This window comes from Tachysurus vachellii, chromosome 20 (genome assembly GCF_030014155.1).
Source record: "Tachysurus vachellii isolate PV-2020 chromosome 20, HZAU_Pvac_v1, whole genome shotgun sequence".
In the NCBI taxonomy this organism is placed as follows: Eukaryota; Metazoa; Chordata; class Actinopteri; order Siluriformes; family Bagridae; genus Tachysurus; species Tachysurus vachellii.
Window position 1 is genome coordinate 10,329,886 of NC_083479.1, and position 26,560 is coordinate 10,356,445.

The following is a 26,560-nucleotide window of genomic DNA, read 5'->3' on the forward strand; positions in this document are numbered from 1 at the left end:
ATAAGTATTTGCTGAACAGTAACAAACGGGTGTTTGCAGCTGTAATGTAGTGACAGCACTATGCTATGTTTTGATTATTATCCTGGTTCTCATTAACCAGCCTGCCCTATTTGCATCTAACGGGGGCTGGAACAGGCTGCTGTTTATTTAGCTTCCACCACTGTTGGTTTTCTGGCCACCTATTTCTGCAACTTAGATTAAGATGTATATTTGAGTAGATAAATCAAATTTTACAGAGAAATCACTCCAAGCCTAACCTTCAACGAAAAGTCCACCATTAAACAAATGTTATGTAATGATGTATGAATATAGTAGAAATACATATGCAGTCTCAGACCTGGGATCAGGTTTCCAATTTCCAGCTCCTTAGAAGAGACAGAGCAAGGCATTTTTCTGCAATGTTCAACGTCATATTAATAAGAACGCAAAGTTCCAAAATGCAGTGCAGCTAATATAACACAGTTGTGCCAATTTGGAGGGTGTGGTTGGCAACTCCTACTTAGTGTTGTATGATGCATTAAATACAATGGCTTTGATTTCAACACTCCTATGCATAGCTATACTTTTATCATTAAACACATGATTTTTATACTGTACATATTGTGCTCTTCCTCTCAGGCACAGTCGCTTCAATGTTTATTAATTAGTTTGTGTATATGCTTAAAAATGTTTTTTTCATATCCTAAATATTAAACACTTTAATGTTATATTGTAAGCTATAATAATAGTATATGCTGAAGTCATTTGCTACCATTTCGCTTAGCCTTCATACCCCTGTTTTAATTCTTAAGTTTTACAGAATGAACATCTGTATGTTTTGGTTCTACAGATCATTACAATCCCTTTCTTGATTCAAGCTCTTCTGTTGCCTCCACTCTTGAGCCCTGTGCTCGCTTAGAGGGCTTTCTCTCAGGTACAGATGCATGTGTGATTGTTTTCTGAGGTCAGAAAACATGGCTCCACACCACAGAGCTCTGTGATTTATTTTTTTGAAGGCTTTGAGCTTCTGTAGCAACCCTCCTTTTTCTTGGATTCATTTGGTTCCTTGGCTTGCTGTTTGTTGTAAAATAGCTTAGATAAGTAACTAAGGCTTTTTCACTTCTTGTCTTTACAAGGTGGTTTTCTGAATACAGATTTTGAATCAGACGTTCTTTCTCAAAAACAAGATAACTGTGTCTCAGGAAGCCAGGTCTTTTTTTTTATTTTTTTTTTGCTTTTAGTCTGTGTTACTTTACTAATATTGCACCTCTGGCTTCCCTTCTCTGCACTTCATTTGCTGTGGCAGACTCGTTCTGTTCATCTGCCCCCTACTCTAACACATCACTGTTCCACGCCGAACCTTCCGCTGTAGCTGGACTATTTGGAGGTAGGTGATAATTCCTGCTTCCTTTTCCTCAACTTTCTTTTCTAACTCTTTTGGTTTCCTTGTGTGTGTTATTTTTCTTCTTCTTCTTCTTTTTCTTTCAGATCTGGTCTTTATTTTTACCCTCTGTCCTTGTTTAAAAACAGTTATAGATGAAATGGTGTACATTTAACCATAGGTTTAGGTGCACTACAAATGGCTGGGCTAAATGAATCTTCACAAATTACAATTCAATGGTGACTTGTGCTTTACTGTAAGTGTGGTAAGAGTGTGGTCAACATCCCAGGAGTTCCTAGAATTAAGTGTTATCCAAAATGCCCCTATTCGCACTGGCTTTAACACCTGTGTTTCCCAGGAAGTGAGAGGAACGAAAGTGAACTGATCCATTTATCTTGAACATGATACACAATGCACACAATGGTGGATCATGATTTGATGGCAGATTTGCCCTCTGGCCTTAGCATGCAACCAGGTCACTTTTTCATTTGTTCTCTTCAGGGTTTTCAGCGTCTCCCATCCCTCAGCCAGCCAACTCTTCCGGCCTTAACGTTGACTTTGACTCAGTGTTTGGCAATAAATCCACTGCTAACAGCACAGACTCTGCTGGTAAGAATGTTTATTTCTCTTTCACCACACTTGTCTTTCTCCTCCCTTATGCCTGTTGTGATGGTTGCTAGGAGAGCAAGCCTTTCTTGCTTCTCCACTCACAGCTGAAAAATGAGGGCAGGGAGTTGCAGTGCTGTACCTGATGTCCCATACACATCTCTGAATAAGTGAAAAATAGGGATATTCAGCATGAATGTTTATACTGTTTGCATTTGATTTGAGTACCTCTCTAGACAAAGCATGAGTAAGTGAGGTACTGTGTGCACTTTTCTGCATAGATATAACATTTTCCCACCCATAGTATATCTGAGGAGTTAATTTAAAGTCCATTTGTGGTATACTTCATCCATGCTAATTTAATCAATTGTCGAGTGTGTTGGAATATTATATTAATGCTATATCCTTTTTCTGTTTCTTGTGCTCTGTGGGTAAACTCTGGGCCTTGGCTTTGCATGGTATGCATGACTTCGGTGAGTGGATGCTAACTGTTTAAGAAGGAAGAAATTGCACTTTTCCAGATTATTTACATTTTAATAAGGTTTCACTCCATCTACAATAAATGTGGTTTGTCTTGTATCTTCTGCTTTTTTCTGTCTCCTTCTTTTGCTCTCATTTTTCTCACTTCCTTTATCTTTGCATTCTTGCAAAGATGATGTTTTAGGTGATATCCTGAAACCCACAGTAGCTTCTCCAAGCCAGGGCATGCCACCCAGTGTACTACAATCTGGAAAACTGGTGTCTGATGACCTGGACTCCTCTCTGGCTAATCTTGTGGGCAGTATGTGTCTGCTGTTTGTATATATCTGTGTATGTATGTGGATGTCTGCCCATCACAGCTATGAATGGATTTTCCCCAAACTTTTGCCACAAAGTTGAGCACAGTTATATATTATGTATACTGCAGCATTATTTCCCTTCACTGGAACTGATTGGCTTGAAGATGTTTTCATGTGAGGTCCATGAAAACATACTTTGCTAAGGCAGGTGTGGACAAACCTAAGAGGCCTGAACAGAGTTATTATATCAACCTCACTGAACACCTTTGGTATGAACTGGCTCTCTGACTGAACCGGGCCTTCTCACTTTCAATGCTGCAGAAATTTTTCTGTAATAGTAAAATGGGCTAATAATCAGAGTGATGACCAGGTGTCTGTATGCCTTTGACCATGCAACTTCCATAAACTGAATATTGTGATTTTAATTCGAAAGCATTGAATTTAATTTGCATATTATTTTCTTTGCAGATCTGGGTATTGGAAATGGCACAACAAAAAAGTAAGTCCAGACATAAGTGCATACACCAAGCAGCTTGGAAGTTTGTATTGACATTAGATCCATGCTAATTATTTTGCTTGTTTGTTTTGATTAAGTGAGATCCACTGGAGTCAGCCTGGTGAGAAGAAGCTAACTGGTGGAACTAACTGGCAACCAAAGAATGCTCCAACCACAACATGGAACCCTGCCAGTATGGTAAGAAGAGAGGTTTTCAGATGTTACAGTCAGTCCATATACAATAAGACACATTAAGGTACATCTCTGAGCAAAAAAAAAATCATATAGTAAGCGCTTGCAATATTCCTACTGTTTGAGCTACAGTCAATTGTAACTTTGTGTCCTCTAACTGTCTGTTGCGTTGTGAAATTTTTCGTCTGGGGGAATAAACAGAATGGCATGCATTTCCCACAATACGTAAGTCCAATGATTGAACTGTATGAGACGCATGAGTATATTATTAACCTCACAGCTTCTACTGTGGTCACAGTACTGTGTGTGTGGACTCGAGTGTGTGTGTGTGCGCGCGTGTCTGAGTGTACTTTTTAAGAGTGGGTGTTTGCATACCAATGCACACACACTGACCAGTCACACTAAAGCCTCTGTACTCATTGCGACCAGCTGAACTAACCAAGAGCTTCTACAGCATGACTGAACCCTATATTATCTTCTACAATTTCCCTTCTTTCTTTTTTACTTTGCCACGATCAGGTGAATTGGTTTGATTCCACTGAAATATTTGAATATGATGTGTGGTTTAATAGATACAAATAATTTAGGCTTGTTATGGATTGAGCATTAGGAAGTATCACATGTACCTGTTAATGTTTTAAGACTGTCAATTTTTTGTGGATCCTCACTGCTGTGCTGTATAATGTGCTGAACACCATTCTGAATTAGTTATTGTTGTTCATTTAATGTATACTATTACTTCATAAAGGAAAGATGAAAGAGTTTAACTGTTAAACCCTGAATGGTGATGAGCAGCTATTTGTAATGTATTCTTTTCTATATATTTATCATCTGAACCACATCCTCTGAGTAAAATGGATAGGCTGATAACGATTAGCTGAGAAGGCCTATTCACACATCTGAATGGTGCATAAGTGAAAACAAAGGTGTTTCTGTCATGGGCTCAGTCTCTTTGAGAATCTCACGGCTTTCTCACAAAGAACTTCTCTTTGAATCAAGCTCTGCACCTGCTACTAGCAACACTATCATTGAGGGCACATTTGCCCGTGCACAAACACACACACAGACTATCTGTCTCTCTCCAGTTATACTGCCATTCAGCTACACTGGACAACATTTGCAATGACTTTAGATCAAATGTCTACCAGAGTTTAAAGAAATCTGCAATCTGTTTATACATCTGCATAAAGATTTTATTATGATCTGAAGTGTGTGTGTGTGTAAAGGTGGGAGGTGAAAGACTTGTTGTGGTCTTGGCATGCTCCTTTGAGTGGAATTTCTGATGCTGGAGGTGTTGAGCTGAATGGCACTCTGTCAGTTTTCTGAGTAGGGCATTCTGTACAGAGACCATTTCTAATTCTTGACTGTGTCCCTCCCAGGCTCCGTCCGTCATGTCTTTCCCTGCCACGACACCCACAGGCATTATGGGATACACAATGGTGAGTAGCAGCAGACATCTTGGACACGAACAGAATTCACATGATTTTGATTTTCAGTACTGCTCAACCTTAGTTTCTTCTTGTTAACTCATGGTGACTACAAAGGATGATGTATTGGTTACAAAACTAAAAGTTGTTAGTTTAGTAGTCTAAATGCTGCTAATGCTGCTGCCTAGTGTAATGTTTTGGCAAAAGGATCTCTTATGAATGAGAATACTTGCAAATATCATGTACTAGGCACTGTAATAAACTTGTGATCACTCTCCTTTAATGACTGCTGGTATTGTGTAACAGGGCAGCAGCCTAGTACAATGTGAAATGAGTATCTAAAGATAAATGATTAATTAATTAAAAGGATTACTAGATGATTGCATTGCTCTTCTGCTTGCATATTGATTAGCAGCTGTTCCGCCCTCGGTCCAAGCTATGGCAGTGTGGGGCATGAAAGGTGCAGAAAATGCTCAGAAACTAAAGCACCTCTTCATGCTGACACTCGACCTACTCTTTAAGCTTTTGTTCTTGGATTCATTAAATGATAAAAGGTTCACACCTTTCTTGCAACTCGCTAGTTTGCACTGGTTTCTAGAATGAATTGAATTCATGTAGCTATGTGGGTGTTTGTGGGAGTTCAATTTGAAGTCAAGAGCCTTGCATTTAGCAAGGTGACATGATGCAATTTTCCCATTCTTGTGTAATTGTACAGTGTTTCTGAGTAAAGATTAATGATCGAAAAGATTAAAGTTCTGAGTTTTCCAGCATGAGCCACATGTCAAAGCTAATGTTTAACAGAGAATAACACTGGCAGCATGCTGATTTGTGGCTCTGCTTCTTCACTTATATAACCTCAGCTGTGTGATTCATGTCTCTATTTTACACATGTACACACATTCTTTAATGGACATTTCTGTCTGTGGCAGCCCGGATCATTGTTCCGGTTCTTAGTGGAAATCTGTTGTTTGTTGTTGTTTCCTCCACAGACTTTTGGGATGGATAGAAGTTCTCAGTATGTAAATAGTTGTACTTTCTACTAACCACTTCTAAAGGCAAACCTTCTTTTTAAGGGTGCTACACTGAAAATGTAAGGGATTTTCAACAGCGGTCAAAAGTGAAGAACCTAAGTCTAACATTTATTTCTTGAGTGTGTAGAATGGTATAAAAAGAAGGATGGTTACTCATTCTGACTAAAGTATTGTGGAGAATCTGTGATGCTATAGAGTTGTTTTTCAACCAAATGCCCAGAGAACCTTGTTGCCATCATAAATGAATAGCTCACTGGCTGCCTCTGTCAAAAAGCAAGAAGTGGGGAGCAGATGAAAGCAGAACTGAACATTGAACTCTGCTACAACTCTGTAAAACACTTTTTTTTTTTTTAGTACCTGAACCCACACAAAACAGTGTAGTATAGGTGTGTGGCAGATGTTGAGTGCAGTAAGCCATTTTTATTTTTGACCCCAGGTGTGAGGTTTGAGCCAGGGTAGGGGTGTCGTAATCATAAATGTATAATATAATTTATTATAATTCAACAAGGAGGCCCAATAACAGAACACAAGAACTCAAGTGCTAGAATAATAATGTAAATCTGTGTATTATTCTATCAAATGTGTATAACAAACGTAATTTTTTTTTTATTTGACTAGTGTCAGATAAACCTATTTATTTACTTCCTGTTTGTTGGTCTAGCCAGCACAGATGGCTCCAGTGGCCATGATGACGCAGCCTACCATGATGTACACGCAGCCTGTGATGAGGCCAGCTAACCCTTTTGGCTCAATGTCAGGAGCACAGGTAGGAACACATGACAATTTTTGGACCTCAACTGCCAGGTTTTTATCCATTGCATGATGACACAAATGTTATGGCAAACTCCCAAAATGGTTCCCTAGAGAGAGACAATAGAAATCCAATTATTTACACACATTTCTCCAGTCTTCATTGGGAAAAACACTGTGCTTTTTCCTGGATCTCCCTAAAGAGATGCTGCTGTCTGATTAATGGAATTCTTTTCCTTGAGCAAAAGCAGCACTGGAACATACAATGCTCTGTTCAGAAAGCACTTGAATAAGTCTCATGCATCTCCATGTTCCATTACTGAGCTCTTCTGAACAAAGCTAGGACGGATGCATTGAGATATGGCTACAGATTTACAGATGCATTTCATTCCAATCTGTAAATACAAAACAATGCTTATCCTGCTGCTTTTCCACTAATTTCTCATCTCTGTAGTATGCTAGCATGCATACTTAAAGAAGCAGACCTTTCTCTGGTCTTATTACTTCAGTTTCTAGCCACTCTGGCTCTGTGGTTTTTCTCCCTTTTGTGTGTCTGTGTGTGGCCTCCTTTACACTTTCTCATTCTTTCTGAACTAGCCCCCGGCTGCCTCTAGTCCCTCAAGTCAGAGTCCTCTCAGACCTCCAGGACAGGACCCCTTTGCACAGCTTTCTCTCAAGGAATTCCTTTAGAGACACTTTTAGGTACAGCACGCTTGGGCCATGTGTGTATGTAGAGCTGCATGTTAATAGCACTGGGTCTGCTTCTAAAAACAATCACCTTTCAATCATGTCCACACCCTGTATACTTTACAATTAATTTTCATAGAAATATTGTAAGCTTCATTACGCTCTGAGTTTTAAAACATTCATTTCTGAATATCTCAGACTTTTTGATGTTTTGTTACTGCTAATTTCATTGTGTTGTGCTTCGTTACACCACGTGATTTCATTACAGTAGCTACGGTATTGCCTACATTGATGCAAACACTTTTTTTTTTTATTTTTGTTTTCAGTTCAGCTCATGACAATGGTGTTTGGTGGTCAGTAAGATTATGTACTAATCTTATTGCCATTATTTATTTTAATATTATTATTTTTTTTTTTATTATTATTAGCATAAGTTTACACCATCATTATGACTTGACAATACAGATGAACCTTCTTGTATACAATTTTCCAGTTTTTCAGTGTGTTCTATACAATGCCATGTGCAAGTATTCACCCCATTTTGTAGTGTTACAAGCTGGAATGAAAATGAATTTATTTATTTTTTGTTTCCCACTTTGTCTAAAATTTTAAGGTGTTTTTTATTGTGACTCACTCAATTAAAAAAAACACTTTGTTTTTGGTCAGGGTCACTTTTAAAGACAATAGTGCATTGCATACATACTGTACATTCTCACAGTCACAACACACATTGACACTTAGATACAGTTTATCTTATCCATCCCTTTATATATTGCCTGCTTTTTGGAAGCTGAGGCAACCAGATAGTATAGACAGCAACAGATAGCTCAAGTCAGGTAACTGACTGGATCAAACCTGGGACCCTGCAGCTTTTTGGCTGATGCACACTGCTCAAGCTCTGTAACACTGAATTGGAAACAATTGACAAACAGCAATTTTCAAGTTATTCAGTTCTAAATTTTATGCCTCTCCAACACACAAACATTGTGATCTTCCAATCTCATTAATTTTGCATACTGGAACAGATTTCAGCTACGATTGCCCTCAAATTCCTTATGATACCAAGGTCATGCTTCTGTGTTTGGGTGGTGTTCTCAGGCTGATGAACAGTGGTGTTAGGTTTCTACCAATCATAATGTTGTGAACCAAGGCCAAAAAGTTAAATTGTAGTCTTTTGTCAGTTTTGTGTAGATTCATGACTTTGTGTAATCACAGTTAAGTCCATTTCATATCCAGGATTGATTACTAAAACATGTGTGAGGGTGGGTACTTGAACAAGGCATTGTGAATGTGGCGCTCCTCTCAGATTTGGCCAGCCGTGAGCTGGAAGTAAATTAACATGGGTCTATATCCTGTTCCAGATGCAGTTCATGTGAAGTCTCAGCAAGTGTCGACTACCTAAGGACGAATCATGAAGTCTCCAATCTCAAACCTTTAATATGTCTCCAGTTCACTGTTTGACTCTGTGCTAAGAGCGTGGCCCCAGTACTGAGCCGGTCAGGAAGCAGGGTGGGTGGGAGGTTTTTTTGGGGGGGAAAGGGGTGGTGTGTATGATAAGACATTAGGCAGTCTAACAAGTATTTTGTAATTTGTCGAACAGTAACGGCTACAGGTGTTTTCCCCTGGACCAGACTGTTCCTGACTGGTAAGCATCTGTAATGTCACACGGGTAATTTCAAGGTGGGGAAGAGGGCTGTAATGATATAGTGGGAACATTAGACATTTCTACCTGTTATTAGAGACCTGGGTTGGACTGGTATTATTATTTTATTTTTTTTTTCCCCCAATCAGCCATCATGATTTCCTTAATTTAACCACAATCTTTTAGATTGGTGATTTTGATTTATGATTTATTTTTATTCCTTTTTTTTTCCAAGTTATTATATTTGTGTAGACATTCCTTGTGTATTGTTTTGTATTTATTTATGATTTACCCACTGAAGACATGACAGAAAAATAATGACCTTATCAGTCTCTTCCTTAATGGGAGGTGTGTTAGAATGAATATGCTTTCATGTGTCTGATTGCAGAATGAGATTTTGAGTGTGTTAAATGAAATATTGTTTAAAAAGAAATAATACTAAAAAAATAAACAAAAATGGGGAAAAATCAAACCACATGTAAGCTGAATCACAGAACACTAAGTATTCTTTGAACCCCGTTCCTTCTCTAGTGCAATTTTTTGCAGTACCCAAACTCACCCCCTGCATTTTGTAAGGGAAATGGGAGGAGAGTACACAATTTATTAATTCACATGGGTAATTCTGTGCCTACTTGTTTTTCCCAAGGGAACATTTATCAGACCGGTATCACTACATTTGTGGTTCTGCAGCATTACATAGGGGAGGAGCTGTTTTGCTTTATGCTTGGCATGTCATTATTTTACATTGACAGTTATACAGCTGCCTTTCCAACTTGAATGTGCAAAGTAGCCTTCATTCTTGGGCCATCTTTCTTCCACTGGCATTAGGGGGCCATCAATGAACTAAGAGCACAGGGAGATGGGTATATATGTCACAGGTTGCCATCATCAGGGTGGGCTTGTTAGTGTCTGTAAATTAGCAGTAGAACATAGGAAAGAGAAGCACCGTTGATCGGTGCTTTGTGTAAATAAACCCAGACCCTGTCTAATAGGGGAGCTTGTGAAAGATGGTCCCAATATGAAGTGATTCTTTCCATTGATTTAGCATACATGCTGCATTGTCCCTGCAGATTCTATTTTTGTTTATAACTATATAAAATGTATGTGAGCAGAAGGTTGATTTTCAAATAAAAGAGCAGCTTCCACAAGAGCCTTGAGTTTTATTTACAACAGCCTTACTTAGTTATATGGGTGTTATTCATTTGCCATTCTTAAAACAATACCTGCAAACAATTACTATTCTATGTTAAAGATTAATTGGACCATTCATAAACCCATTAGAGATCAAGTGAGAGCTCTACTGTGCACCCAAAGCCTATGATATGGTTACCTGGATACCTATCAGATGAAGTTTATACTGGGTCTCCTCAAACCAAGACTGAACTGTTTTGGTTGTGTTTATGGGTGCGTTATCATTTGGACCATAGGATGTACCTAAAATTTCCAAACACTTGCTGACAGTTACACAACCATGGGGCCAGCAGAATACAAAGATATGGCCACTCATATCTTCACAGATCCACTCCCATATTTGCCCATTGGAACCAGATTCTATGCTTGCTTGGGGTTCTCCATACATAAACTCGACCTGCTGTCGGGAATAATGCAAATGATGATTCATCAGACCATACCACTCATTTCCATTCTTCAGCTCTCCAGGTTTTATGTACATGACGCCAACCTTTTTGTATTTTTTCATTGTTTGTTATTAATGGTTAAGCAATTGCAACTCTTCCTTGGATGTTGGCTTTCTGGAGTTCTCTGTGGACTGATTTTTGTGGGAATAGGGTCTTTAAGGTGGATATTAAGTTCTGCTTGCACTTTTGCCAATTTACATTTTTGTCCACTATTCTTCACTAATGAAGTCCTGTTATGGAAATACCAAATGCTGTGAAGGTTACAGATGCTCCTGCTACACAGACCCCCACGATCTGTCCCCTTTTGAAGGTCTGACAAGTCACCCATTTCACCAGTGACTTAAACTACTTTAAATGCAACCCAGCCAATGAAAATATAGCAATGAAAAATAAATAAAAAATAATCACATGTATTTATTTACAGTAGCCTACACAAATAATAATAATAACCCCTATAAAAAAAATGTTGTCCAACCCTTGTACTTTCCTAGGTAAGAGAAGTCTGTTTGTGGGCAGGTCTTTAGTTTTAAATGGTTGTGTAAAAAAATAATCCTTTTTAAAATCATCTGCCTGGATTCTTTATTTACATCAGCAGCTTGAGGGGCTGGATGGTATTAATAACAGCAAAGCCTTAAACAGGGTCAACATCTTATACATGACTAATGCTATGGTCTTCTATCTAGTGAGTGTAGTTAAGAGTAAACAGCAGTCAGCCATACAGAATATGGTATAATTTTTTTCAAGTGTGGTAGCGCTGATATCATTAACGAGGGCTGATGGGCTTTAGCGTATTTTCCAAAAAAACAAACAAACATTGAAATAATTGGGAAATTTGATTTTTTTTTTTCCTTAGCCTTTGTGAGCAAGTGTTTCACATATATTATCTGATAGTTGGACACTGGAACAGATTGGTAAGGTTTACAACATATCTTACATTAGTAAAAGTTTTATACCTCATGGAATGTATACACTTGAAATGTATTAGCTTAATTATGATGATTTGTGATCATTAAGGTGGTCTAAGGACTGTTTTAAGCTCAGTCTGGCATCCTTGCCCTTAACTATGATGTTATTATTATTATTATTATTATTAACATAAAAACAAATAAACATTTGTTGACTGGCTTATGAAAATGTCGACCTTAAACATGCTGCCACTGCACATAGACATGTTTCTAATCTGTACCTGCATCTGTAGTGCAATAGGCAGTGTGGATCACAACAATATGCAGGTGCTATTCGTTACAGTAGTTTTTACATATCTCTACCCAACTCGACATAAAATTCTGGTTACTGAATGAGAGAACCAAAATGTGGGCCTAAAAACAACTAGCCTATTTGGTCACCCCTGCAGTGGTCTATGCTTTCATAAAATAAAACCACTTTATTCTAATCATCAGCTATCCCAGTCACAGAAATGGAAGCTTACTGCAGTCTTTTGTAGAAAAAAAAAAATGAAAAGCTGAGAGAGTGCAATTGCATGTTTATTGGAACCATTTGCGAATGATCTTTGTTGTGAGAATCCTGTTTTGTGCCTCAATCAGGCCTTGGTGTGTTAATGTGTCCAAATCCTCAGAGTCAGATGGCAAAGGATGAAGGGGCATGGCCTGGCCAAACACACTCTGCGGCCCCTGCTCCAAAGGACCCAGGTGCAGTGGTTCCTACACACACACACACACACAAGCGCTCACTTTCTGGTGACAGGAACAAGGCGAGTCAGTGTGTCTGAGCAATGCCAGACCTATCTATATTCCTGCCAGGCAATGGGGAAAATTTAGAGTTTCCACACATCACCTACACATCAAACTCTGGGCTGAAATGAGGATATGAAGTGTATTAGCACACTTGTGATTTTGCATGTATTTCAGAAAGAATATATACGTACAGAGTTCTGGTAATCATTATGCTGCTGAGATCATGTCGACAGTAGTTCTTTTAGGGTCTCTAAACCTGATTCTCTAATGAAATTGCAAAGGTAAGCAAAAAAATCTTTTGATCATCTGTTTGGTCATCAACCTTGGACCTTTATTACAGGTTTCATAAAGTAATTGCCCTCTTTTATGTGGAGTAATTGTAGAGGATGTCTAATAAATATGGAGACCTTATTAAAGTATTAACAAGATTGCAGCAATCTTTGTTCCTGAAAAGTTTCTGCTGTCCACAAAGCAAATGGTTAAAATCTGTTTTAAAAAATGAAGGTAAGAAAGAAAGTCTGTTTCTCATGACAAAATATTCATGTTTTAAATGTTTCTTTATATTTAGTAAAGTAAAGAACTCACCCTGAGGTTGCTCTGGCTGCCATACAGCATTGTGCTGAGATGGTGAGTTGGGAAGGAGGGCTTGCAGCTGTGATCCATTTCATCTTTCTCCAACTCTCCAAACTGCTGGTGCTGTTCTTTCACAATATCCGCTGTGTTGTTCGGGAGAGAAAAGGGGGGATTGACACTGATTGAAGGAGATGTTGGTAAAAGATACCACAACGATGCTTATCCGCACTAGGAAGTGTCCAGCAACAACATGCCTAATAAGGTCAGCATTCACTGACTGTTTTGACTGATAATGTCTTTTATCTTAAGTGGAAATGAGTTAAAAGGATGTCACTCAGTCCTTATCTCAAGAGCTGGTCTGAGATGGTCAAGAGCTGGTCTGAGCTAACTACATTCATCTGTAAATTAATATAGTTCCATTAAACTGCTGCTGGTAAACATATTTCTGATGCAAATGTATCGATCAACTTGTTTCTATTTCACACGCATTCCTATAAGGTCTTTAGTAATTCACCACGTCAATATATTTAACCAGACTAACATGGATTTGTATTGTTTATTTTCTAAACTTGCCTTAGCTGTTTATCTCTAGTGATCGCCTCAGTTAAGGGGCCACTCGCTCGATCAATAAAACAGAATATAGATAACAGAACTAAACCTACTGAATTAATCTTTATATATAATATATATAAAAAATAATAACTTCAACCTTTTTCACTGTTCGTGCTACTGAGACATTATGCTCGTAGATGAAAATGAAGCTTTGGCAAGTTTCCAGAACTATACCTAGTTGAAAATGTCAAGATTTCACCATGTTAATGGTTTTTCCAGGCAGCCACACATGTAGTAGATTTTTAGACATATTTGTTCTGTAAGTTATGTGTATTGTTTTTAAATTCGAATAATAACATTAGTTAAGACAAAATAATTTTTTTTTTCGACCATGCCGTGGAAGTGTCAAAAAGACTTTTGTCCTGAAATGTCAGACTTCTATTCTCTTAGCGCCCTCTTGTGGTCAGTGAAGTGTAACACTGTCAAAAGCTGTGAGTTGATTGTGGAATTACCTGCTTTTTGATGAAGGCTGAGTTTTTCAGCCTGGGACAGGGAAGGGCCTCTGAAACAAAATTCGGATGGATTAGAATTCACTTTAGACCACAATCCTGTGAACATAATGCTGTGCACACATTAATACACAAATTGGTCAATGGTCAATGTGGTACGTCCTGGTTTTCATAGACTGCTCACAGTAAAACTAGTGGAAATATCAGTGGCCTAGATCAGTGTTTTACCACCTGTTGTCTCTTTTTCCAATGGAAGCCAAAATCCAGTATTATTAAATCTACTAGATTTATTAATGCATTCTTATAGTTATTAACTTGTTTGACTAGTCACAAGAATTACAATCCTTGATAACTCAAAAAGGTCTAATGGTGACTTGAACCTAATGTGTTCTTTTGATTGACTGCTTACAAATAAAATTCTAATTCTCCAAAAAAGAAAAAAAAAAAGACAATGTTGAATGATACTTCAAATGGCTTAAAAAAATACTTCAAATGGCTTAAACATCTGAGATGAGAGCCAGTAGCACCTATAGATTTGCAAATCCTTTTTCTGCTGCTTAAACAGTTGTTTCAAGTGCTCCCAGTTCTCCTCTTGTAAATTCTTCACAGATGTTTCCAGTACTGAGACTTGCTCCTGACAGGCAGCAAGCTGATATGGGACATCATGCACACACACACACACGAAAGTTTAAAACAATTACAATTTTTGTTCTACAGAAAATAAAAGGATATAAAGTGGGCAGAAAGTTTGTCCTATGTACCAGTTGTGCATTGACATTGTAGTGTACTATCGTGTGAACACAATGAAGTAAATTATATAAACATCTTACCTCTTTCTTAACATAGTCTTTCTTTCTGATCATCTGAAATCTGTTTTTGTCAACCTGTTGAAATGCGATCTAAAACAGTACAGGGTGAAAGTGGTGTGGCAATATACACACTAATTTAATATTGATCTTTGATGGTTGATGTTTATACCTCGGTAGCAAGATGCCTCTCTTTTTCTATCAGCCGGGAGGTAATCTTGTCAATCTTACAAATGTCCACTTTCAGAGCGCACTCAATATATTCTGTGATAAATGTTAGTAGTTGTGAAAATGATTAGTTCCTGACAAGAAACATAAAAATAAATCAAACTATAAATTAATATGGCTCACCTGATATTGCCTGAAATTTATGCTTTAGAGAGTCACGTTCTGACTCAAGGTTTTGGATCTGCTGTTGAAGCTCAACAATATTCATGTTCTTATATAGCTGCGCAGTTCGTTGCTGCACCTCAACCTGGGCTTCTACACTCGTCAGATTCCTCTGCAACTCTTAAAAAAACAAACACATACTTGTAATCCAAAACCTGAATAAGCTGTTCACTTTCTAAAAAAAACTGTTGTGGTCAGGAACTGTAAATTACAGTAAATGTCTACTATGGGCAGACATTTACACATACATCGATATTAAACCCAAGATAATTCACATTTTGACAGCATAATCTGTGTATTAATCTCATCATCATTTAAAGCCGATTATTCAAGGTTTGCATGAATTAGTCTTCTTATGTGTAAATTTACACACACTGAGGATTTTCATGAATATTACATTTCTTGTGAAAATACTTATGCAAATGATTTTCAAATAAATCTGGTGATATCCAACAACCGTGTATGAATACCTGCCAGCTCTTCCTTCTGGATGCATGCAAGCTCTAGATTCTGCTGGTTGACTTGCTCTGTTTGTTCTTCACTGGCTACTTTGTCTTCTAGGATTTTCTTCTCCTGCTCCATTGCTTGCTTGTGCAGCACACTGAGATGCCCCTGTTGCTCCTCTCTCAGCTGATGTCGCTGGAACCATACCATCATTTCTATCATCACTGATTTTTCACTCATTTACTCACCCTGACATTAATGATGCTATGTAAATGTAATGGGTTCAACACAGGTAGAATATACACAAGAGCTGTTTTAAATGTTAGACTGGAGTCTTACCATTTCAACAAGTTTTTGGTTCTCGTCTTCCATTTTCAATTTTTTTTGCTTCAATTCCTCAATCTCTTTACTTGTAGCTTCATTTCTAAGTGAAGATCACGTTATTAGTTATGACTTTTTTTTTTTTTAAGTTTTAAAATGAATGAATATGAGTTATGTTTATTTTTGAAGTTATCTTACTGGAATTGGATAATAGATTCTGCCACTGTAGCTTTTTCTTTGGTCTTCTTGCCCATTGCGAGTTGGTTAATTAACTATGACGCTGTTTTACACGTCAGTTGTGTTAAAGTACAAAAGATCACAGTTACACAAACAGCTACACAGCTCATCTAAACGCTCATCTATGTTCTTTATTTTGTTGTTATGGAAACCACTACAAATCGATCCCCATGCCAGTCTCCAGAATCAGAACCAGAATCAAAAAGAACTTGCGCGTAAAAGGTAATGTAACATACATTGTATTACAGTGAAGTTATTGAATATAATTTCCATAATAGTCAAGTTATTGTTCTGTTTTTTTATTATGAAAAATCATAAAAATGATACAAAAAAGACATTTTTCCCAGATAGGTGTTGTAGTATAACTATCAGGACATCAGTGATGTGTGAGCTGGTGACAGTACAGTGTATTACAGAGAAGTTATTGACTGTTTTTTTTAGTATTCGCTTTTCGGGTTTTTGCACTTTGCAGACGGTCCCTTGGAATCTGTCTCTCAGTCGTCCGCACAGAGACTTGTGTATTTTGTCCACCACGGAGAGGAAAGCTGATTTTGAGGAAAATTGGGTTGTAGCTGCCTCTCTACAATAGTAGGATAAAAAAGAGGTGTTATTTGTGTAAAAAGAGCTTTTAGCTCAGGAGTTATTTAGCTCCGGGAAAAGCCAATTAATAGAGTTAGTTGTTTTCTGACTACAAGACGCCAACTTCACCTATAATAATAATAATAATAATAATAATAATATGTCTATTGTAAGAAAGAATATCTATAGTAGAACACATTAAACATAGGATTGTGTCATTTACTATGTATGCCTGAATTAACTTAAAAAAAATGCAGTCTGGTATAATGTCTATGCAGGGCAAGCGTGACATCTCCAAGAACACCCCCCCCCCCCGCCCCCAAATAAACAAATAAATAATAAAAACACAATAACGGGGGAGTTGTTGTGTTTGGTAAGGATCACTGACCGCAAATTAGACAAATACAAATTATTAGTTTAATTTCCATTTATTAATTTGTGTGTGTGTGTGTGTGTGTATGTGTGTGTGTGTGTGTGTGTGTGAGAGAGAGAGAGAGAGAGAGAGAGAGAGAGAGAGAATATGACCCCAGCCTTCCTCACAGCCCCAAAGTAGGACAGCACACATAGCTGCTTACGTGAGACACAACGCAAGAGAGAGAGATGCTAATGTGAAAGAATGGTAAAAACTGTACTCTTTTAAAGAGGAAATTACTTTTTTGTTAGAGGAACTGATATTATGACTCCTTTATCATTTGTAATGTTGGCTTCCATTTAAAACAGCTCGGTTCAAGCCCAGCCATTTTTAGGGTTATGAATGAGGACAATGTCCCGTCCAGAGACAAGCTGTTTCGTGTTGAAAAAACCGACCATCGAAAATACCCTCTCTAATGAATATGAATTTTTTTCCATTGGTTGTTGCGTTAAATCTTACTCGGATAGTGCTATTTTCTGATTGGCTATTGTGTAGCATCTTTTTTTGATTGGCTGATCAGTGTCAGGCTCGACTAAGAACTCCAGGGGAGACGCGCTTGATTCCTGCCCGGTCCCATAGAGACAGCGGTGCGGACTGATACATTTTGGGCGCTGCGGCATATTAAATATATGATAAATAGTAAAAATAAGATAAATAGTCAAAAAGAGAAATACGATGTGTGGCGGGAGAGCGTGAGAAAAAAACCGAAATGCGTGATTGTCACTCTCAATGCGTGACACTTGATAGCCCTGTCTATGTCTATGTCTATGTCTATGGCTTGAACAAGCAGCTTAAACTTTTAACACTTATTGATCATATAAAATAAGCATTACATACTACTAAATAAACTACTAGTACTACGTATCCTAGAGTCACAGAACCAGGTGCAAAAACACTAAACCCTCCTTAAATAATAGATTTACTCTGAAAATTATGTGTAAAAATAGTTAGGCCCATAATGTACAGAGCCCATTGTCTGGTTTGCCAGGTGGATAAGATATTAACAAGAAATTAAGATACAGGATATCATATTAGAATATTCTAATCTATTTAGTTGAGAAAAATACATTTTGTGAAATAACTTCTTTTATAAGCATAAATATTGAAATGTATAAGAATATAATGTCTGAAAAGGCTTGAAATGTCTTTCTCACGTCTTTGTCAAAAACATATAAAAGAAATGTACATTTAAGCAACGAGAAGCCCCCAAATTTATATCCTTGATAATATCAACCCCGTTTAATACTTTTTGAATGTATAGACTTGCAACAGTCAGCTAACAAATCAGTTTGTGATCCATTTAATTATGATTAATAATTATGAAATATAAGTAACGTCATATACCAACAGCAATGTTTACATCAATGTCAAAACATCAATGTATCAATAATGGCTATAAATAATGTCAAGCTGGCCAGAATGAAAGGTTTATTATTATTATTATTATAACTATTATTATTATTATTATTATTATTATTATTACTAATAATATTTATTATTGTTATCATTATTATTATTATTATTATTATTATTATTATTATTATTATTACTGTTATTATTGTTCGTTATTCTTCATTTTAATATTATTATCATAATAATTATACAGTAACTATCATCAATTACATATTATAATTGTTATTTTTAAATAAATATGTAACCTACGAGTGAAAAGTTCAGGAATAAAAAATGTGTATGTCTACGATAAAAGTCCAACATAATATTTTACACACTTAAATAACGATCCTGATATTTCAACAGTTTGAATTATATTCGTAATATAAATCTGCGGCAGCGTATTTTATATAATCCGAGAATCCTCGATAGACTTAATCAATAAAGACTTTTCTTCAGAAAATAACAACTTCCGGTTGAGCTTATTGTCTGTTTCCTAATGTATCTCAATTCACTGTGTTTGTAGCAGAAAAATCCGGTGCGGAGTTGATGATAGTGCTGGTCGTATGATCATATAACTGCGTTCATTAAAATAAATAAAAATAGTTTGTTAGAAATCTTCATGATCTGAACTAGTCCGAGAAGGCGGTCAGTCATTTGGACGCGCTGTCTAGATGGTGATTTAGATCAGGTGTTAAATATAAAACAATTTCAATCCACACGGTGCCGGAATGAGCTTTTTCGGTTTTGGTCAAAGTGCTGAAATCGACATAGTTTTGAATGACGCCGAGACGCGGAAAAAGGTAGAACACAAGACGGAAGATGGCAAAAAAGATAAATACTTCTTATTTTACGACGGCGAGACGGTTTCTGGCAAAGTCAACATCACGCTTAAAAACCCTGGGAAAAGGCTCGAACACCAGGGCATTAAAATCGAGTTTATCGGGCAGATCGGTGAGTAACACTACATGCATTTGTCCTTTATAAACCCAGTCCTAATCTAACAGCAATGCGGTGTTTAAACAGGGCTGAGAAAACGTTATAGTGAGAAAAACCATCCAGTTTCACTAAATGTGGCTTAATGATGTCGCAGGCAGGGATCACTTCCCAGGTACATGAGTTATATCGGGTCTGATGTGTTTGCAGGTGGATTAAAGATGGAGGTTTATTGAATTTATTGTATGTAAATTGTTGTTAAGATGCCTGCTGCTGTCTCGTGACATGTGACATCCGGGGGGAAAAGAAAGAGCGCGCGAGGATCACTCGGCCTTTGGCCTGGGTCACGTGATGACGCGTCAACGTCAGAGTAACGGCTTTTCGGCTAATAAGTGAAAACGTTACATAGTGCAGTGTTTACTGTTATAAAGTGTTTAATACTGAAACGGAAACTGTGGAGGCTCGAGATATCCTGTTTATTCTGCGTTTTCTTTTCCATATATTACTGAAGGACACTACAGGTTACTGGTAGTGACTGATAAAGATCTGCACCAGTCATGTTTTGATGATGTAAACAGAGCTGTAGTTACATTCATTGGTCATTTATGTCTCTAAACCTTTAAATAAGTACAATGTATTCAGATACACACTGTAGAACATCCATTAGTGTCAAAGGAACACCATAGGATCACTTCTAACAGAGGGGTGGTAGCTTTCTCAATGCTGGTAGGATTGGATCAGACAGCAGTGTTCCTCAGATTACAAAACACCACAATATGTCTGCCGAGTTTAGATTTATATATCCAGCCGGCAACTTCTTCCAAACAGAAACTGACACACTGCATATGGAGAAAGATGAGTGTGTTCAACTGTTTACTAAAACGGTACACTGTACATTAAAGTGGCTGTAAGTGTCTACGGTGTTGCAAAAATCCTGACACAGCTGCTTCATTTCATTTATATTATATACCAGCATAGCACTCTACCCAAATAATATCCAGTCAGCCATGGTCTTATGATTATTTTTTTATTGCTAGTTGGAGAAAAATAGGGTTGGATTTGTCAAAGGTGTCAGTTAGGTATCCTCATAAAATGGTCAGTGAGTTTCTGTGTCTATGGAAAGATTTAAGGTACACAGAGTATCTTAATTTACCACTAATAGGTATTAAAGTGTCAGTAAAATGTTTAAAAGAGGAACATTTACTGGGAAATTCCTAAAGAAAAGTCAAGGGTTGGATCAAGCCTATTGCTACAGACAACGGCACATTTAATGATTGAATATTTACATTTATTGGCTAATGCAATACATATTTGTAGTATTATTTTCATGTTGTTCATGTAGTGTAAATTTGGGTAAAGTTTGAATTCTGGCAGATCAGAATTACTAGAGGTCACTCCATAACTTTTTAAGCTCGTAAGTAAATATAACACGTAGCCTATGCACACTTTATTACTTTTTTTAAAGTAACTTGGTTGTTAGTTCTGAGTACTTTCACAGGCTTACAACAGGCTTTCAGTACTAAATATGTCTGCATTTTAATAACACAGATAAACATTTTTCCATAATTGACCTGTTAGGAGGTAGATTTAGTCTTATCCCAGTATTCTTTGTAAAAATAAATAAATAAATAAAAAGCTCTCGGTGTATACACTAATCAGTAATCACTTAGGAGAAGCTTGTCTCTATTACAAGCTTTAAAATGACAACACATACACAATTCACTAATTACACGTTTTCTCTTTTTCTCTTACTCCTTATTTTGTGTTTTTAGAATTATACTATGACAGAGGGAACCATCATGAATTTGTATCCCTGGTGAAGGACCTGGCTCGGCCGGGTGAGATGAGCCAGTCTCAGACATTTGACTTTGAGTTCACACATGTGGAGAAACCATATGAATCATACACGGGCCAGAACGTCAAACTCCGGTATGCTGAACTAGTACAGAAATTGTCTATAATATATAATTACCAGCTTCATAAAGGATGAGTCATGTTGAAGTTACAATCTTGTTTCTGTAGTTTTGCTTTAATCTAGCTTTTTAACGTCTCATATACTTAAGCTGAATTATTGTTGTTATTATTTCTTTTTTCATTTCCAAGCTATTTTCTACGAGCGACTGTCAGCAGAAGGCTAAACGACCTCAGCAAAGAGATGGACATTGTTGTGCACACACTCAGCACATATCCAGAACTGAACTCCTCTATTAAGATGGAAGTCGGGATTGAGGATTGCCTACACATTGAGTTTGAGTACAACAAATCAAAGTTAGTTTCTAAATTTGTTAATAATCGGATCAGACAAAGGGGCTGTAGACTATATATATAAAATACTGGGAAACGTCTCTGCAATATAATCTCCTACAAAACATGTATCTCACAGCTTAGGGATCACATAGATGTCCTTGAATATTCCTCTAATTAAAGCTAGAGTCTGCCAGTCATTTAGATGTTCCACAGTACCTTCCCAACATCTATAGTTTAGCTAAAGTGTTTAAAGCCAAATTACAGAAAGGGAAAATACACAGATAGACAAATTACTTAATGTGTTAATTAATCTGTCTTTAAACTGCTACTCAGACAAAAAAAAAAGTCAGTTTACCAACAGTAAATATCTATACTATACAAACAGACTGTGGACAGAGGGTTTGTAACATTTGTAAAACATTTGGTTAAACTTATTTTAGGGCCACTTCATTCAATAACAATAACAAGTGAGCCACTTTACTGACCAATAACACACCAACATATCCTCTTAAAGATCTGTGCCATTTATTTGAAAGGATTGTTCTGAACCAGATTAAACATAACCAAAAAAAAAACCACACAAAATCACACTTGAATTAATTATTAAAAGCCCCAACCAAATATAAACAATACCTTACATAAGTATTCCCTCCTTTCCCTGAGTCCTATAATCTGGAACTGAAACACACTTAATGGATTTGTCATATTCTATTAATCTACTTACATGTGGTACATAATACAAAAATAAAAAATGTCTGGGGATGAATCAAAACAGTTTGCAATATCATTTATATATTAAAAAAATCTATATTAATTGTTATTAATGCAAAATAAAGCAAACTTAACAATCTACAGAGGAGCTTGCAGTTTTTCCACAGATTTGTGTAGATACATATTGTGTGACATTGTTACAGCACGCATTCAGCCAAAGCAAAAAAAAAATATTCACTGTCTTTACTGGCAGTACTTTAAAAGGAGCATCCAGTGCTTGTAATTTTACCAAATGGAAGAAGTTTTCCGAAAAAGCTTCAGAGGAAAAAAACCCTTCTGGAGAGACAGAAATGAGATATTTTTGGGTAGAGAGACAATTAAGTTTGTGAGGCTAGGTTTATTGCTATACCTTGCCCTCTAGGAGAGTAAGAGATTCTAGTGATTTTTCAAATTGATAAAATAATTTTAATAAACAACACAGATTCCTAATTTATTTTATTGATAACTCAGATTAGAATAATTATCGTGCTGTATGTTTACCTGCCCTGGTATAATGTAAGATTCTACACTCAGATGTTTGCTTAGAAATCCCAAAACATTCTGGTGATTACAGTTGAATATCAAAACCAATGAGTTTCATGAATTATGTGAGCAATGTTGGCAGCTCTGCTGTATTATTCGATTCCAGGTTATCACAGATCTCGGTATCAGATTTCTCCACTCCAATGTGGTGCTTCTCATTTATGTTACAAATAAAGAACATTTTGTAAGTAATTACACATGTTCTGAGTTATTTAGCACATCCCCACTTGTCTTTAAGGTATCATCTGAAGGATGTGATAGTTGGAAAAATCTATTTCCTATTGGTGCGTATTAAAATCAAGCATATGGAGATCGACATCATTAAGAGGGAGACAACAGGAACTGGGCCCAATGTTTACCATGAAAATGACACCATTGCGAAGTATGAAATCATGGATGGAGCACCAGTCAGAGGTACATCATATTTTGCCTTTAATAAAGTTATAGTTTCCAGCGTGTTTCGAGATTGCCAGTTATAATATTTATAATCTACTATTTCAGGGTGTGAGATGACCGACAGAAAATAATTGCAAATTAAAATAAAACAAAGTGCTGTATATTGTCTTGTTACATCTACAGTACATAATTTGTTGTGTTTATGAATCAGTAGATTTAGTAGCAGTGTATATGTATACTTATTTTATAGCTTACTGTGTTTTATAGCATAATTTCTGAAGTGTTTATATTGTGTGTAAAGCCCTACAGCGCTCTCTTAATTTACAACCTTGTCCTCGGTTTGTCCTATTCGTCTTGTCTACTGCAGGCTCTAAGAGCGATCTGTTTCTCTCCCTCTTACCTTTTTTTATCTTCAGGTGAATCTATCCCAATCCGACTTTTCTTGGCTGGCTATGAAATGACTCCCACGATGAGAGACATCAACAAAAAGTTCTCTGTTCGCTATTACCTCAATCTCGTGCTCATTGACGAAGAGGAGAGACGTTACTTTAAACAACAGGTAGGTGCTTTTAAGTTTGGGATTAAATCCCAGTCCAGATTTTGCACTTGAGGTTTTGGATCGAGGTGGCTTCCAATATTAAGGTTGATAAATGCCAAAGCATTTAACAGTATCACAGTATTGTTTTACAAACCAAGTATGACTTGGACTTACTTTATTAACTTTTGGATACTGAATATAAAGAACTATCCCATCTCCTCAATGTAAAGTGCTACATCTTATGTATGTGACGTGCCACATAATTGCAGTTTGATAAAAATTCCTTTCATTGGTCATTAGTTGTGGTGTAAATGAAACGGTCACATGAAACAAGTTTACTCCAAGCTAGTTAAGTATTAATTATTCATTTACCTTTTTTGCACGTGGTTTGACTGTCCACTGATGTATGAAACTGTTGTTTAAACTTCTTGTATCGTGTCTTGGTTGTGAAGGAGATAACGTTATGGAGGAAGGGAGACATTGTGAGGAAGAGCATGTCCCATCAAGCTGCCATCGCCTCACAGCGCTTTGAAGGCTCAGCTAGTGCAGAGAAGGCCATCGCCCAGGCCAAGGAGGACGAAAACGAATAACCTGCAAAACATGTCTCATCTACCAGTGTAAAACTGTAGGGTTGTGAGTGAGTGAGTGTGTGCAAGTGAGTACGTGAATGAGAGTGTGTGTGTGAGAGTGCGTGAATGAGTGTTTTTGTGTGTGTGTGTGTTTTCGAACACGCCTGTTTTGAATGTATACATGTGGGGATGCAGCTAAAGCATGATGGTCTTTTCCATTCCATTCTGTGATTTAAAAAAAAGAAGCTTGAAAATACCATTTTAAGAAGCGATGTAAACAGGGAAAGATGTCTATTCAATGTCTATTCACAGTTATAGAGTCTCATTTGCCAATATATTATCGATTCAACATTTTTCATCATTCATTTCAATTTGATTCCACTTCATTTGGTCCCAAATTTTAGTGTCTTTTATTTTACATTTGGTTTTCATTTTGTTTTATCTTGACCCCTACTGTTTAAACTGCCCAAGACACAATATCTTTTACCATTTTTGTCCTATAAGGTCCTGTGTTTCATTTCGGAGTTGAATTTTATGGCGCACAGTCGACAAGATGTCAGTTATTTGCTCCTTTCTGAGTTAAGGTAGCTATGAACGGACCAAACTGAATTTAATAGTGACTTTTATAACGGAGTGCTGACATCTTGTGGCTGCAAGTTCAATGTTGAAATTCACCTGAGACGCTCATGATATTTCGAGGACGATCTTAATATTAATCTTAATATTTCGAGGACGATCCATTGTTAGAGCCAGTTTTGTAGACATGCCTCATCTTTCATTCAGTCTTTCATATCGTGCTGTAAATTTAATGCCAGAATTTGTGAGGCTTTCTTGAATTTTTTTTTGTGCCTAATGTTTCTGTTTTGTTTTAATGTTATATTGATTTTCACTTTCTGCAGTACTGGAAATAAGATATCTCTATACTTAACAAACTTGTAACTGTTGACTAACTCTTACAGAAATATTTGACTATAACAAGTATAACTTAATGAGCTTTTTTAAACGAAAAAGTTATTCAAGTGTTAGTGTGCTCAATAGATTAGCATCTGCATTTGAGGACAGTTTTAAAAATAGTTTGGACGTCTTTCCAGTGTAGAACTTTAACTGTTAAAATCAACCTTTTTAATCATTCCTTATTTTATTGTGACACTTTGCAAGCATTTAGAAACAGCAGGGATGCGACGGCCGGAAAGGGATCTTCGTGTTGAGTATTAGATCATTTCTAAAATTAATTGGCAGTGTACAAGTGTGCATGTTGAAAAGTATGAGTGGTGTTGCCTTAAAGGAAGTGACATCAGTGTATTTTTTTTGCAAAAAAAAGTTTCAACCAAAGTTTCCAGATCCCATCGAAAGCAATGCTTGCTTAAGGTTTTGTGGAAGCTATGATCTGGTATGGCAGCTGTCTACCAGCTTCAGATGATTATTATTGTTTTTGGAGAATGATAGGTGAAAAACAAAAAAGATCTTGATTTGATTTGCTTAGTTGTGGTTCTAACTTCCTAACCCTTTATCATTCTAAGATAAATTAAACAGCATTTCACAGTTCTATAGTAAATTTATGTATGTACAAAACTTATTTACAGATATAAAAGTATATATATGTTTTGGAAATTATGTCTTTAGAAATCGCTTATGACAAACTTTGAAGGTACTCGCAGAATTGGCGCAAAGGGAATTTTAAAGATCTTTTACTGTGCAGTACATAAGCTGCTGTCACTGCTTGTATTTCGTGTTCTGTAAATGAAATGTGTTTTTACTCAGATTTCCATTGATTAAAAGAGCCCTCTGAAGTTTTCACTGTTTTCATTTGTGAAATGTTTCTTCTCATCTAGGGTTTCTTTCATCTAGGGTTTCTCAGCTCTAATCCTGGAGACCTGCAGTACTGGTGTGTGTGTGAGATGCACTGTCATAATACAGCATATCCTGTTGTTTAGTATAAAGGTCTTGACTTGATATGGCAGTATATCCAACAGTAAATTCAACAGTCTGCATTATACAGCAGGCTAGTCATCAGGAATACCTCTGATATTATATGTACACTTAATCAAGCCCACACTTCCACTAA

General features: G+C 36.8%; 3 protein-coding genes across 20 annotated transcripts in view; 2 read left to right on the plus strand and 1 right to left on the minus strand.

The window, feature by feature from the left end:
* The window catches only part of picalma (phosphatidylinositol binding clathrin assembly protein a), a 33,160-nt gene extending 23,042 nt beyond the window's left edge, over positions 1 to 10,118 (plus strand). For 3 of the 18 annotated variants that reach the window (XM_060896584.1, XM_060896591.1, XM_060896590.1), the window contains exons 13-21: positions 1,286 to 1,366; positions 1,862 to 1,969; positions 2,619 to 2,747; positions 3,214 to 3,244; positions 3,340 to 3,439; positions 3,635 to 3,658; positions 4,813 to 4,872; positions 6,553 to 6,657; positions 8,690 to 10,118. In XM_060896584.1, coding sequence (XP_060752567.1) covers positions 1,286 to 1,366; positions 1,862 to 1,969; positions 2,619 to 2,747; positions 3,214 to 3,244; positions 3,340 to 3,439; positions 3,635 to 3,658; positions 4,813 to 4,872; positions 6,553 to 6,657; positions 8,690 to 8,704 — 653 coding nt within the window. In that variant the 3' untranslated portion in view covers positions 8,705 to 10,118. The other 15 variants (XM_060896593.1, XM_060896597.1, XM_060896594.1 and 12 more) reach the window with 12 other exon arrangements.
* A 1,973-nt stretch (positions 10,119 to 12,091) lies between these two features.
* ccdc83 (coiled-coil domain containing 83) lies at positions 12,092 to 15,984 on the minus strand. Its single transcript, XM_060896139.1, has 9 exons — positions 15,915 to 15,984; positions 15,602 to 15,770; positions 15,093 to 15,251; positions 14,914 to 15,005; positions 14,766 to 14,834; positions 14,463 to 14,584; positions 13,939 to 13,988; positions 12,887 to 13,017; positions 12,092 to 12,268 (listed from the first exon to the last, which is right to left on the minus strand). Exons 1-9 carry the CDS (start codon positions 15,945 to 15,947, stop codon positions 12,092 to 12,094), a joined length of 1,002 nt encoding a protein of 333 aa, XP_060752122.1. The 5' UTR covers positions 15,948 to 15,984.
* A 3,047-nt stretch (positions 15,985 to 19,031) lies between these two features.
* Positions 19,032 to 26,292, plus strand: vps26bl (vacuolar protein sorting 26 homolog B, like). Its single transcript, XM_060895776.1, has 6 exons — positions 19,032 to 19,470; positions 21,225 to 21,381; positions 21,556 to 21,720; positions 23,231 to 23,406; positions 23,805 to 23,947; positions 24,379 to 26,292. Exons 1-6 carry the CDS (start codon positions 19,248 to 19,250, stop codon positions 24,514 to 24,516), a joined length of 1,002 nt encoding a protein of 333 aa, XP_060751759.1. The 5' UTR covers positions 19,032 to 19,247; the 3' UTR covers positions 24,517 to 26,292.
* The last annotated feature ends 268 nt before the right edge of the window (positions 26,293 to 26,560 follow it).